At 38.7% G+C, this 15,086-nt stretch overlaps 1 protein-coding gene across 5 annotated transcripts in view; it reads left to right on the top strand.

Moving 5' to 3' along the window:
- LOC116995671 (diacylglycerol kinase iota) overlaps positions 1-15,086 on the top strand; it is a 117,849-nt gene that overhangs the window by 29,995 nt on the left and 72,768 nt on the right. For all 5 annotated transcript variants that reach the window (XM_033058553.1, XM_033058552.1, XM_042779216.1 and 2 more), the window contains 8 exons: positions 2,833-2,946; positions 3,483-3,620; positions 4,759-4,837; positions 7,956-8,011; positions 8,876-8,938; positions 9,169-9,242; positions 10,580-10,691; positions 13,066-13,265. In XM_033058553.1, coding sequence (XP_032914444.1) covers positions 2,833-2,946; positions 3,483-3,620; positions 4,759-4,837; positions 7,956-8,011; positions 8,876-8,938; positions 9,169-9,242; positions 10,580-10,691; positions 13,066-13,265 — 836 coding nt within the window. The remainder of the gene's footprint in view (positions 1-2,832; positions 2,947-3,482; positions 3,621-4,758; positions 4,838-7,955; positions 8,012-8,875; positions 8,939-9,168; positions 9,243-10,579; positions 10,692-13,065; positions 13,266-15,086) is intronic.

The raw sequence follows: 15,086 nt of genomic DNA, 5'->3' as shown, positions 1-15,086 counted from the left end.
GTGTTGTACAGCTTCAATGGGATAAAGACTAATTTTGCTGGTCTCCTCTGACTATATACTTTAGATCTGAGGGTCTAGAAGGTTAACTTAGTGTCTGGGAGCCATTAAATCCTAATTTCTACTCCTTCCTGCTAGATCCTGGCAGATCCAGGTTCAGCATTTTTCTTTACAACAGAATTTCCATGTTCTTGGGTAAGTGAATGGTGTCAGTCCATTAAAGGATTTGGGCACCTTCATTTGGAGAAAATCTCTGCAGCTTATGGTTTGAAGGTCATGAGTGGTAATGGAATTGTTATACCTGCATTCTCTTTCTAGTACTTGAAAATATTTTAAATCTTAGTCTGTGTCACTGAGTGCTAAATACAGTTGAAAAACTGACCTTTAATCTCTAGGGGGCTCAGATCCCCAACATGCATTTGATGGCAATTTTAACAGTAAGTATGGTATGGAAAATGCATTACTACTCACAAGATGCAGTGATTGGATAGAACATATCCATGTAGATGTTTAGGGCATGGAAAGGTGGTTGGTTTATTTTGTAGAGAGCTGAATCCCCTCTCTTAATTTTTTTCTGCTTGAATTTCTGGGGGAATTTTTTCAGGTTCTGTGGGTTCTTTTAAAACCCCAGCAGTAGGGTTATTAATACCAAGGCTGCCCCTGCAAGAATGAAGAAAAAAATCAATTATAAGATTACTGCCTTGCTGGTACATGAGAAAGTAAGATGTGACTCTAACAGATGATGTGATGTTACTGATGACTGAATGATGAACTTTCCTTAAGAAACATGAAAGACAGTCCTTTAGCAGGAGGCATCAGCTGAGAAAAAGTGTTTCCTTCTGTTTTCTTTCCCATCTGAGGAAGAGGGAAAAAAATTAATCATGAAGATATTAAAGGAGAAAAGAATGCAACTACATTGAGGTGGACCATCCTATTTCCCTTTGCTAAACTGTGCGAGCAAGAGATGGCAGCACCTTCTCATTAGTATGAGCAGCATTCCAATATTGCCTTTGCTGCTGCTCAGTTGGAAACAAATTAATATCCAGTTATTCCCAAAGCCTTTACATCTAGAAATGAAAAATCTGGCTCAAATGGGCTTAATGAATATGCAATGAGACCAGATGCTACGTCTCATTATTGAGGTGAATCAGAACTTTCTGTAACTTTTCCATCATCACTTCAGGGCGGGAGTGGAAAGCTTTGCTTTCAATGCAATCAGGAGCTTTCTGTTTACAGGGAAGTGATAGCATGTGTCATCCTGGGTTGTGCAACTGATGTACAGGGTTTAGAGGTGACCTCAAGTTAAAAAGCAACGTTGTACTTGTAAATTGAAATTTGACATTTCTGTTCATCAGTTAAAAGCATTTACAAAAGTGGTGGGTATTTTGATGCTGCCTGTAGCAGTGGAGGCTGAAGCAAAGATGTGTGGGTTAAGTCAGTGGCAGTGACAATGACCAACTTCTTTAAGAAGTGCTGGCCCTACCATTGTTATCTTGACTTTTTATTCTGTCTCTGTTATCAGTGCAGAAGTATAGATATTTTGAAAGAGAGAGGATTACTTACCTCTGAAAATCCCTTTAAAGACCTCAGTATTTTTGGTGACATCCAAGGTCATGAGAGCTGTAAGTACTTGAGATGGCTGTTGGCAGACAATGAACTCGAATAGGGGATCACATCCCAGATAAATGCTTTAATAATTGGACAATTGGTTATGATAAATAGCTGTCTGATAAACGCCATTTGTGCAAAATTAATTTTTGAATAGAATTGGAGAAAGAAATACCATAGAATACTAAATTGTGTGGTGATTTCTGTATTTATCAGGGCACCTCCTCTGCAGTCCTTCAAACTTCAGCTGTTTTTTCTGATGACCATGTTATGCTGGCTGTCTTTTTTGAAGTTCCAGTGCTATCCTTATTTGGATTGAGTCTATATTTGAAACCTCAGTAATATTAGTTGGGGCAAGAAAAATTCGGTCCACCTGTAGTCAGGATTTTGGTTTTCTGGCCTGTTTAAAAAGTCACATTTGCAGTAGAAACTGCATCTTTGAAAACTGGCAACAGAAAAAAAAATCTTCTGTTAATTTTTAATAATTCTTTATCTAAAAATGCAGCACAGATTCCTCACCTTTTTTTTTAAAGTGAAAAGTAGTTTAATAAAGAGTCCTTTGTTTTGCAGTAAGAATTTCAGTCACCAAAAGTTTGATAACATCTTTAGCAACAATTCTTTCTCCCTTTTGAAAATTACCATTTAATGAAAACAAAATACTTTACAGTAATTACTTCTTCTGGCTAGATTTCTATTTGAAAGCTTTATGTAGTCCAGAAGAAAGATAAAAGAAATAGCTCTCTGAAATAACTAATAGCTTAGGATACAAAAGACAAAGATTCATTATTCCTATCCCAAACCTCCAACCCTGAGCAAGGGTCTGTCTTTTAGTCTAGTCTTTTATTCTTTTATTAGATATGTGTGTGTGTGTATCTGTATATTGTATATATATAGATATAATGCCTTGAACTGAGTGAAATAATTCAGCACTAAGGTCTCTTTGGGAAAGGGAGACTTGTGAGCAAGTCCATGCTTGGCAGGACAAGTTCTGAGGACACTGTGCTGTTTTAATGTGGCTTTTGTATTCTTTCATAGCTGTTTGTCAAAGGTTGAATTTCTTTTGACTAAATGGTAATTTTTAAAAAAATTGCCTTGAATTGTATATTCTTCATTAATTTTAAAATTTCTTTTACTTGGTTTTCTCTGTGAAAAAGAAAATTGTATGATCAAAATATGTCTTTTTCTCTTTAAATTTCCTGATGGTCCTCTTAATATCTCTTTTTATAGGTGGGCTGGATCCTGTCCATCCTTGATGAGTTGCAACTCAGCCCCCCACCTCCTGTGGCTGTCCTTCCACTTGGCACTGGGAACGACCTTGCCCGCACTCTCAACTGGGGTGGGGTAAGGACTGGCTGCTGTACCCTTACATGGGGGTTCTCAACTTTCTGCTCAGATTATTTGTGTGGGGTGAAACATTTGGCTAAAATAGCAGGCAGGACTGTGTCCAAGGTCTGCTTCAGTCTGGCAGAATGATTGCTTCAAGCAGGTTTGCTTCAATTTGCAGTCTGGGATTTTGAATTACTAATGATATTCTTGCAATAGAAGTGTATGTAGATGTATCCGGTATTTCAGGCCAAGTATCAAGAACAGTAAACAGGCTTCTAATTTAAGCATAATTTAAACTCTCTCTTTATCCTTTACTACAGTAATGGACTTACTCCAGGAAAGGCAAATATACTTTGAATTCCTCTCCTTATGACCTTACTTTGCCTGCCCTAGACTTGTGCATCTCAATAGTAGCTTGTTAAAGTGTTTGATCAAAAATTTATCGAGGATCTTAGGCATGTGTGAAAGCAGGGAAGTCTGTCAGGTAATTGGTGAGTAACATGATTTGTTTTCTTCATCCATGGCTGATATTCTGGTCACTCTGCTGTCAGGGTTACACAGACGAGCCTGTGTCTAAGATCCTGTGCCATGTAGAAGATGGAACCATTGTCCAGCTGGACCGCTGGAATCTTCAGGTTGAGCGCAACCCTGATTTGCCCCAGGATGAGCTGGAGGATGGGGCACGTAAGGTTAGAGCCTGCTTTTTCCCCTGGAAACTACAGAATGCTTATCAATCTTTGGGCTGCACTTTAAGCAGCATGGGTTGGGAGTTCTGCAACTTTTTATTTTTCTATTTGCATCTCTGTCTTTGATTCTTTTCATGTGTCAGTGATTCCAGAGTTGTGTGAAAGGCATTTATTTGTTGTTTGAAACACCCAGGCATTGAACATTTATGTCAAAGATTAAATCCTGGAAAAACATCCTTAGCATTTCATCAGAAAAGTTATTGCTGCATTTCTCTAGTTGGAGGAGAAGCAACCCCGTGACTACCATCCATTCCCCAATTAGACAAAGCTAAAAAAAGGATGTAAAATTTTATTCCTTTTGATTTTGCTGATGGATACCCACTGTTTCCTAGTTTACAGCAAGGTGTAGTGTATTTTTGTATCTAACTTCTTTGTGTGTGGGTCTTCTTGTAATCTCCACTACTGTATCTTGGTAGTTGAAGAATGGGAGAATTTTTGTGAGGAATTCACATAATAATGCACAATTTGGACTGGAGATGTTGAAAATATTACAAAATTAAAAAAAAAAAAAAACCTTCTGATTCTGTGAACCATTTTCCTCTTCTCAGTTATAAATTCCAGCTTATCTGTTGGATGCTACAGTTACCTCTCTACAGCCCAGCTGGGTGTGTGAAACAATGAGAAGGCCAGATGTGTGTCTGCCTGCCTTCATGCATCCTCAGTAGGATTAGGGCTTCTTCTCTGGGACTTGGGTTGCACCTGGTTATACATGAAGCTAGAAGAACACATCTGGAGTTTCATTTGCCATGCTGAGCTTAAAGAGCCAGCAAAACCTTTGAAAACCTCTGTGTTGGTGATATCTTAGGTGGTGTAACCTTATGGGAAATGTAACATAAGGATCACTTATATGATCATGAAGCACTGCAGGTCTATTTGTGTTCTTTGGGCTCTTGTATCCAATTATTTTCCACAAGCCATTACAAACCTTCAGAACAACCTTCTGCTTACATTTCCCTGATATGTTCCACTCTGTTCTTAGTAGGTTTCCATGATGAACCAAGTTTGAATAGTTAAACCCTGGTGTGTTGAGAAATGTTCTGTTCATGTTGTTTTTATGTTTCTTTTTATTATCTAATTACAGCTTCCCCTCAATGTCTTCAATAATTACTTTAGTCTTGGATTTGATGCACATGTTACGCTGGAGTTCCATGAATCCAGAGGTAATAAGAACTTTTTATTTCCTTAGCCTTGTGGATAGGCATTTATTTTATTAATTAGAAAGAGAGTTGGATTTAACACCCTGTTCTTATAGTTCAGAAGTAAAGCTGGAATATAAAACCTTAAGATACACACAAGAAGAATTAGTGATTGTATCATGAGTTTCCAAGGGACTTCAGGATTAAGAAATGATAGAAGTACAAAGAAGACTGTAATTTACTGGAGGAAAAGGGCTAAAACGGAAGCTTTCCAAAGTGTTAGATCTTGTAAAAGAGATAATATGTAAGTCGGATATGAGTGTGGAAGTGGAGGCAAGAGAAGAACCACAAGACTGGAAGTAGCAGGAATATAATTGTGTTCTCAAACTGAATAGCTGTCACATCTGGACCAGTATAGCATAACATCCCTGGAGTTGGTACAGACCCAGAATGTCACTCTGCAAATTAAAGGGTTTAATGTCCACAGAAGTGTCAGGAATCTGAGCAGTTGTAGCACCTTATGTGTCCCCTTTGCCACTGGCAGTTATGCCACCCTGTACAGATGGGCGTGTGGCTTAAGGACTGAAATGAATGGCTTTGCACTGATAGGAGAGGCTCTATTGATATGGTTTAGGCAGGTGTGCTTGGAGAAAAACCTTGCTCAGGTGTCTGCCTTCAGCTTTTGGTCATTCCAGCTTCACATGCAGGCATTTTTTCTGAAACACAGCCTTCCTTATATTCACTGTCATACTATCAGAGTGTCATTGCAAGATGAAAAGATAGCGCTCTAATGTCAGGCTAAATAAAGAGCAGGATACATGATGGAATAAGCTAATGCATATTTTATGATGTTTAAGACTGCTTCAGGCTTTAGGAATAATAATGAGGGGCCACAGAAGGGCACAGGAATGAAATTATGACAGCTGTATGCATTTTTTTTATGAGTGCATGTCACTCTGCATTGGTAATGTGACTGTGAATAGACTGTATAGATTAAATGCATTGCTACTTTCTCATTTAATGGAGGCATTATTTAATAATGAAGTTATGGAGCCCTATAAAGGATGAATGTTATTCCAGACATGCCGGTTTTTAAAAAATTTGCACAGGTGAAAAATCACTTGGCAGAGCAAGCTATGTGTCTGAGTATGAATGGCCAGGAGAGCTTCTTGTAGTACAAGTCTTCACTGCTGGTGTTGTCCTTGCCTTCTCAAATGCTAAAATATATGACGTGAATTTTGTGTATTTTAGAAGAGGTAAGCTTATAGCCTTGGAGGTGTTGCTGGTGTGTGGATTATATTGTTTTTCATGTGGAATTGAAAGGAAAGGCTCCTGGGAGCACTTATAGCCTTTCAATACTCGAAGGGGATTTATGAGAAAAAAGGGTCCTGTTTCAATAGGATAACGGTTTTAAGCAAAAAGAGTGTAGATTAGGACTAGATATAAAGAAGAAGTTTTTAACAATGAGGGTGGTAAAACACTGGCACAGGTTGCCCAGAGAGGTGTGAATGCCCCATCACTAGAAACATTAAAAGTTGGGTTGAATGAAGCTCTGAGCTACCTGATCTAGGTGAAGATGCCCCTGCCCATTGCAGAGGATTGGACTAGAAGGACCTTTCCTCCCTACCTGCACTCATCTCTGTTGGCAGAAGTAGGCCAGCAGGTTGAGGGACTGCTGAGTCCCTGACATCAGAAAGGTTCCTTTCCTATTCTAAACTGGGGCTTTAGTTATGGGGAGTATTTTTGATAAGATCCAGGTAAGGTCCAGTGCTGTGAGAGAATGTGCAGCACAGACATTAAGACTTCAGAAGCCTTCTTCTGCTTAGCCATGGGGTGTTGAGACTCTGCAAAGAGCTGTGAGCTCAATAAGTGAGATGAGATTGACTTATGCAATTAAATTCATTGTTTGAAGTAGAAGTGGCCCTGGCTGAGTTTGAGTCACCTGTGACACAACAACAGATGCAGTAACTGAGCCAGTAAGTAAATCAGAAACCTCAAGCAGCTCATTCTTACAAAATGGAACCATATTTTGTGTGAGGTAGTGACTTTCAAGAGAACTAGAAGTATTGTTTTAAGTGGTCATTTGAGAGATAATTTGGATGTGTCCACACTAATGTGATGCCAGAAGAACTGCCTTGGTAGTTTGATGTTTTCAATAGAAAATCAATGAACCAGGGTGAGTAGTTGGCACTAACACTGAATACAGGGTCAGAAGGGCTGCTTCTGGAATTTCTAGATGCCACAAAGAAGGAAAGCAGTTTCCAAGGAGGCTCAAGAATGAACTGTATGCTGGGAAATGTGCCTTGTATTGGGAGATTAAGGAAACTCTGTTTAGTTTATTGGAAAGAAGGTTGAGGCAATTTAATCACTGCCTATAAGTATTTACTTGAGGAGAAGATATCTGATAGTTGAAGGCTCCTTAATCTGACACAGAAATATAACAAGATTTAGCAGTTGGCAGTTGAAGACTGAAAAGTTCAAGATTGGAAACTGCCACATTTACATCAAGAGTGAGAAAAATTAACCATTTGATGTACATTACAGCTAGACTTAAAATTCTGCATCACTCAGAGTCTAATCAAAACAAAATAGCTTTCTAAATAGGTTTTAGAGTAACCAATTCTTTTTTTTTTTCTCCTGCAGAAATTTTTGTGTAGAAATGTCTATTCCTTAATAACTATTTAACACATCAGAATTTTGGGGCTGTTTCATCTTGTAATTTACTAATTCTTTACTTCTGTTTGAAAGCATGGGTTATTGTTTCATAAATTTCTAATAATTCTTACAGATTTGTTCTCCATTGTTAGAAACAGAAATCTTACAAATTCTATGGAGGAAGCATAAGATGAATAGTCTGAAAGTTGTGAAATGAACTGATTGAATTCTAGTTACCTCTTTGCTTATGTTGCCCTCTATTTCCACTCTCAACAAGAGAAGGGAAGGATTCAATATCAGCGTTGGAAATCTGATAGCAGAGAAAGGCACAGATGGGTGACTCACACAGGGAAAACATATTTATGTTAATATTTTCTATGAGTGATAACACTGAAAGCACTGTAGTGCTGGCAGGGACTGTGAAGGTATAATGAAGTCTACTTGTTTTATTAGGGTGTTCATACTTTCATTTTTCATCCTTTCACAGAAGCAAATCCAGAGAAATTCAACAGCCGATTTAGAAATAAAATGTTTTATGCAGGGGTAAGTACAGATTTGTCTTACAGAATGATGTTAACTTAGTTCCTTGAATGTCTTCTTAATTACCTCCCCCCTCACTTTCTCACATCAGGAGCTCATGCCAGTTCATTCTGCCTGTCACCATTTCAAGTGCACACATGCTGTTTCTGGCAGTGCCACACACAGGTGTCTGTAGAAAAGAGCCTGTGGTGCTTTTACTGTACAGAGCTGAGCAGGTGAGAAAGGTACCACTCCTTTGGATACAGTCCTGGTCATACCTTGGTCCCTCTGCTTCTGGCTCAAAAGCTTCTCAAGATGCTATTTTGCCTCTGTCAGGGTTTGGGAAAGGCATTGGAACTGACTTTCCTAGAGAAATTGCCTGTATATTCTTAGCTTTGAGGAGCAGGCTTGGATATAGGGTTACAGCAAGTGCAGGGCAGAAATCAGGTACTTGGAGTGATTAATGACAGGTGAATATGCACATATAATTACCCACTTGTGCATTCAGGAGGCAAATGGACAGCACTTTATTCTAAAGCCATTAAAAGCAAACACCAGTTTGATAATGACTGACATATAATGTATTTCTGGATGATGACACCCACCGTACCCATGTGCTGTAAACATGGAAACAAGTATGAGAGCAAGAATTTGTGTTTAATGGTCCAGGATACCATTGCACTTGGGTTTCCAAGGCCTTTTTTTCAGTTAAGCTCTCAAAAGGAGATGTATCACAATTTCAAGCAAAAAAATCAAATCAAGTATTCTGAGAGAGTAAGTTTGACCAAAGGATGGCATTTTGGTAATTAGCTCTGTGGATGGATGAGAACTGAGGAAAAAAAAAAAGAGAGGCAGTGTTGACAATTCTTGCACTTATTTCTGTTGCAGGCAGCCTTTACAGACTTTCTGCAAAGAAGCTCAAGAGATTTATCCAAGCATGTTAAAGTTGTGGTCAGTATAAAAAATTGTGTCATAGTATTGTGGGAAGGGGGTGGAGGTGGAGGTTTGGGAGAGAGAGTGAGGCGAGAGTTTAATGGTTCTGTTACTTTTCAGTTTTGAGCATGACATTTGCAACACATTCCAAGGAAAGTCTTGGGAAAGGTGTTACAAAGCAGCAACACTTCTCTTGTCTGTGGCTCCATTCAGCAATTTCTCTGTGCTCTGTCACTTTGGCTTTGTAGTGTGATGGTACAGACCTGACTCCAAAGATCCAGGAGCTGAAGTTCCAGTGTATAGTGTTTTTAAACATACCCAGGTAAGCTCAAGCCAAACTCTTGAAGTTATACAAGAAAAATAACAATACTTTTCAAAAGACACCTACCAGTTGTCCTAGGCTGGGTGAATGTGCAGAAAGCATTTTGCCTCTGGGCTACCTTGTTGAGAGCTGGCTGCTTATAGTGCTGTTAATGAACTGTGCAGAATGGCGTGAGTTCAGGGTGCAGCAAAGCCATTCTTTCAAAAGTTGAATATCCTCATACAGTAGAAATGCCTAACAAACACACTTTGCAAAGCTGTGCATCTAGCCTTCAAACAGGGTAGTAAAGGGACAGATATGTGGTCTTTTGCTTAATTAGAATCAAAGTGTGAAAAAAAGGAAAAGGGTAGAAGGGGACAGAAGTGGAGAGAGGGGAAGGATAAATATTTTACCAGTTAAGGAATACCAAACTGCTGGAAGAAGTCATAGTTGTTAGCATGTTACAATGTGTCCTTAATAAAAATATAGCTGAATTATCAAAAGTTGTTGATGTCGTCCTCTCCAGAACAATAGTATCCAAACTTAATTTAATTGTGCATTTCTATCAGTAAAAAGCTTTTAAGCAGCACCGCAATAGATGTGTATTTATAAATTATATAGATGTACTTTATACTAGTATTACTAGCCATATAAAGCATGCACAAATATGAATTAAGAATGAATGTCATAAAGATGAAAGAAATATTTTAATGTTTGATTTTAATGCTTGCTTTCTTATTTAAAGTAATATTTTTCTCCATACACTCTAATTGTCTTGTCACTTGTGGATTTTTCTTGCATGCACCCCACTTAGGAAACAATTGCTTTAGGCAGCCTCATGCTTTGCTCCATTGGCACTCCCAAAAACTTAATCCTTGAGCCCTGCACGGCAAGTGACTTGGTGTCACCTCTCCAAAGTTCCCACTTCTATCACTTTTAGATCACTTTTCCATCTATTCTTTGATGGTAGAAAAGAGAGATGCCACAGCTATATCTGTTCCTGCTTCTTATGTCTTCCTGCCTCCTCAAACTATGCAATGTTTGGCATTATTTGTGCTGTTAGAACTGCTGAGCTAGCAGGGAGAGAGCAAAGAGGGGCAAAACAGCTTTATGGCCCAACAGCTCACCAGCAGGAACCAAAGCAAATAGGGAGAACAGAGTGCTGCTGCTCTATGACCTGTTTCCTGGTGTTTCCCCGTTTTCTCACTCTCAGAGAGGTGCCTGATAAAGTTTATGGTGAATACATCTGAGGGTGTTGTATCTGCTTGGGAACAAAAAGAACAGGCTCAAAAGAACAGGTCAGGACCCATCAGGTCAAGCTGCTTTCTCCAACTGGCTCTCCAAACCTCTCTCTGTAGGTATTGTGCTGGCACAATGCCCTGGGGGAACCCCGGGGACCACAGGGACTTTGAACCCCAGCGTCACGACGATGGCTACATCGAAGTCATTGGGTTCACTATGGCCTCACTGGTGAGTGCACAGGGCTGCTGCCAGGCTGGGTCAGCCCTGTGGGCAGCACTGCAGAGTACAAAATGTTTCTTGTTACTGAAGAAGTGTCTTTCCCCATAGTCAGATAAAGCCGAAGCATGCGCCGATGTTAAATGGCAGAGTCAAGTTGTTCTTTTCTAATAAGAGAAGAGTTATTAAATAACAGAAAGCATCACTTGCAAAATATGGCTGATTTGCATGTGCAGTTCTTGGAAGTAAGATTATTACAGTAAGAGCAGTATGATAAGAGCATGAAGTCATGATTTTACTGTTATATGATCAAATAAACACGCCTTTTTCTTTTTAGCATTTGTATGTTTCAATCTATGGCATTAACGTCTATTTTTAGATATGGCTGCTATATAAATATGAATTATTCTATAAAGTTATATGCACATACAGTTTCTGTATGCTCGCCAAAACTCTTGTGAAGCTTTAGTAATAGTCGTGGAAAACTTTTTTTTAGCATTTCTTGCCTGAATTTTATCTTTCCTTTTTATTCTGCTAGGAAAAGGAAATTCAGCCAACAATTTTGTCACTGCACTTTTCTTTCAATGCTGTCCTTAAAGTGAACTGAAACTGAGTTACCATAAAAGCAATCTGGCTGTCAATACCCTGGTGTTCTGCTGAGGCACTGTGACAGTGTCTTCAGGGGGTGGTTAAAAGCAGCCAGATCTGGCAATTATCCCCATGCTAGCACCAGCCTACCTAAGGCCCTGCAGCTTGGGCTTAGTGTGGCCAGCAGAAGGCCCACAGCTGGACTTCCTGCCAAGTTTTTATAGCTCACACTTAGCTCTATACCTGTCGGCCTTTGTTGCTGCTGTCTCATGTAAGCTAGTTTAAAACAAAGGTGGATAAACCTGTTTTAGCAAAACTCCCTGTTGTGTGACCTGCCCTCGGTCTGTATCACTGTCAGTAAATACCCATGGTAATGGTGCTTGTTTCCCCAAAGTGAAATTCAGGCAAATCTAATCTTCAAAGTAAGCAAAACAAAGTCTTGGTCAATCTTTCCTTTAAAAGTTTGTCTGGGTTAAGGATACTTTCCTGGCTTTTATTTATTTTTTTATTTTTTCTTTTGATGGGTCTAGTAGATTAGGGAAATAACCCACAAGAAAAATTTTGTTTATTAGCCTACTAGATCTTGTGGAATAAATGTGAAGAGTTTAGGGTATGTTTTTGAAAATACTGCCAATATTCTCTTTAGCATGTGCAAACTGACAGTTTTCAGTCAGAAGAGATTTTTGTGTTTGCCATTACCACAGTTCTTGTCAATGGAAGTGGCTAGACAGATCTCAAAAGCTGCCAACAATTTCAGTTTGGACTGAATTTAAGAAGTAGGGCCCTTTGAGCTGCTGTTTCTCTTTAGAGAAAGCCTAATTGAGAACTGAGGGGTCTACAGGTGCGCTTTGGTTGTGATGCTGCAGAACAATTGCAATCCTAGATTATATTGATATAATCCCAATTTGCCTTGCATGTCTCTCAGATGTGCTTGTTGGACCTAAGTGGGTCTGTGAAACCGAGGGAAAGAACTACTTTATTAAAAGCATTATTATATTATTGATAATATTGTCAATTGATCCATAATATTAAGTGCACAGGTCTTGACTTGTGTTTAGGCTGTTCTATATTGGCATTGCATTAATATGAGATTTTTTTCTGCATCTGAGAGATGAGAGTTAGTTGTCACAAAATAGTCATATTCATTAAAAAATTACATTTCTGCCCAAACATGTCTGCCTAGAACTTGAAGGATCTGCTCTTTGTATTCCTTGCTTAATTTCTGTGAAATGAATTCTTAAACATGGTATTTAATAGTTTCCTTCTGCTTGCTCTTTTCAGCCTGTCTAATGTTAATGTTGACTTGATGTGTAAGCTTTCATAATAAAAAAAACCTAAATTTATCTAATTCACATTAAGGACTATTCTGTTCAGGAAGGGGAAATAATTTTTGTCTCACAGATGTATCTAATTAGGGATGTTGTTTTAAAGAGCAAATAATTATTAGCATTACTATATTGTGAAAACAAACAAAGCAGAACAAATTGAAAGCTTTACGAATGAACACAGTTATTAATTTTTGTGTATATACAGATGATGAGTCCTATAATGCATGTGGTTAGATATCTGCTTGTTTCCCACCACTTTTCTTTATTAAATTTTGAGTATTGCTTTGCAGTTTTGGGGTGAAAACCCTTCCATTATGCTTTTTTAGAATAGCTTAGGTATGGAGTACTGTGTAATGGATGCTGTCAGCAAAGTTGCATTTTAGACAGACTAGCTGCCTCAGCTATCTCTGTTCTGAGCTTTCCTTGCATGGTGTGCTGTTCCTTTGTGGTTTTTTGTTTGTGTTTTGCAGGCTGCTCTGCAGGTGGGTGGTCATGGAGAGAGGCTGCACCAGTGCCGGGAGGTGACGCTTTTGACGTACAAGTCAATCCCCATGCAAGTGGATGGCGAACCCTGTCGGTTGGCTCCCTCCCTCATCCGGATCTCCCTGAGGAATCAAGCCAACATGGTGCAGAAAAGCAAGAGGAGAACGTCTATGCCTTTGCTGAATGAGTGAGTTGCATATGTGCATGTCCTAACAGGAGGCCCGTGTGGGGCAGCATATTCCGACATGGATTTTGCATGTACTGGACTTGGCAGTGCATTTGAAAAATAAATTTTAAAAAAAATCACATCTTCTGAAGTCCCTTTTCACTCTATTGTAAATACGTATCTGACTTCCTTTTGCTCTTTATCTTCTGAGTTACCCCTGTCTTGCTTTTAGACTGGTGTTGTATCTTTCTGTTATAGATCTATTAATTTATTTAGAGAGATTTCTGCAGGCTTGGCAGTGTGCCCCCTGGCTTCTGATGGTTCTGCATATGTATGCCATTTGCCCTTGAAGTTTTTTTGATTTAGTTTTTCAGCTTTATTGATCTGCTTTTTAAGCTCTATTGAAGACCCCATAAGAAATTGCCACAATCAAGAACTAATCAGGACATATTTCAGTCTCTGTTGTGAGCACATGCTGCCTGGCAGAGTTTGTGGAGAAAGATTTGAATGTCCTGAAAGAACTGTTTGTACTTTATGTGAAATCCTTCTCCCGTATAGAAACCCAAATAAGAAATGAGTGTTGTAGATATGACTAGGGAAAACCTAAGAAGATTGGAAACCAGCAGCTTTCAAAGAGGAATACACAGGGCTAACATTCCTTTTCATGGTTAAACTTTCTTTACAAGAACTGCAGATATATTTTAATGAGAAGAAACCTAAATAGTCAAATTTTGGCCAATGAAAATGACCTTCCAATAAAATAATTTCTATTATTTTGTAGAGGGTATTACTGTAATTCTTGTATAGGTTTTTATTGCTCCTAAAATAAGTAATGCAAGGATCTTTGCTGTTTTTCATCAAATATTCTAAATGTGAAGCAAAATAGTCTACCTCTTAAGATAATGGCCAAAAATTATTAAGGATCTAATCAAACTAATGGCCTAAACTTATTAAGTATCCACATATAACTCAAACACTCATGCACCAAGGCTTTAATATTTCTGGGGAAATGGATGGGGAATTTTGCTGTTGCAATTGTAATGGTGAGGCAAGTTCTGTGAAGAGATGTAATACCTTTCAATAGACTGACTCATATAACTGTAAAAAAAAAGGACAAAGTCTCAGGCACACTTTTTCTTTTCAGCCGTCTTGAAAGTTGTCCCTCTCACAGCTGTATATCTACAGAAAGATACTGCTTTACTTCAAACTTTGACTCCAGCCCTTAAAGAGTTTTTGGCTATCCCCTGGCTGTCAATCTATTAATGTAGTCAAAGCCAGCCTGGTTACTTTCAGCATGTTCCTGTTCCATTTAGCACTCTGTTCTCTTACTGAGACTAATGCTTTTCTCTTACTGAGGCTAATTAATAATTCTGCTTGCAGTAGAACCCCATTTCTCTAATGTGCAATTTCTGTTTGCTTGGAAAATGCATAAGGTATACTCATCTCTCTTGGGCAGAGAATAGCAGCATTTTGACTATGGGCAGCAGTGCCCTGTTTCAGCCAACCACAACTCCTCAGTCATTAGTGAAAGCTAGAATGAAGCAAAGGACAATCCTGGGACATCTTTTTCTGCACTGAAGGAGACTAATGCAAATGTAAAAAGAGAATTAATGGTATTTCAAACTGATAATTAGCATGGTTAGGTTTGGATTTTTAGATCTCAATTTAAACTGTGATAGGGAAATACACATTTGTAGTATATGCCAATTGTCAAGGGGATAGTCTTTGTGGTTTAGCTTGATTTAAATGTGCCACGGTACACTAAATTGCTGTTAGAGTCCTTTGATTTGGCTGAGGTATTTTTCTGCAGATTTATGTGTTGGGAAAATGCAAATGATCTGT

Source organism: Catharus ustulatus, chromosome 4 (genome assembly GCF_009819885.2).
Source record: "Catharus ustulatus isolate bCatUst1 chromosome 4, bCatUst1.pri.v2, whole genome shotgun sequence".
Taxonomy (NCBI): Eukaryota; Metazoa; Chordata; class Aves; order Passeriformes; family Turdidae; genus Catharus; species Catharus ustulatus.
The sequence above is the reverse complement of the archived record's forward strand: the minus strand, read 5'-3'. Positions and strand labels throughout refer to the sequence as shown.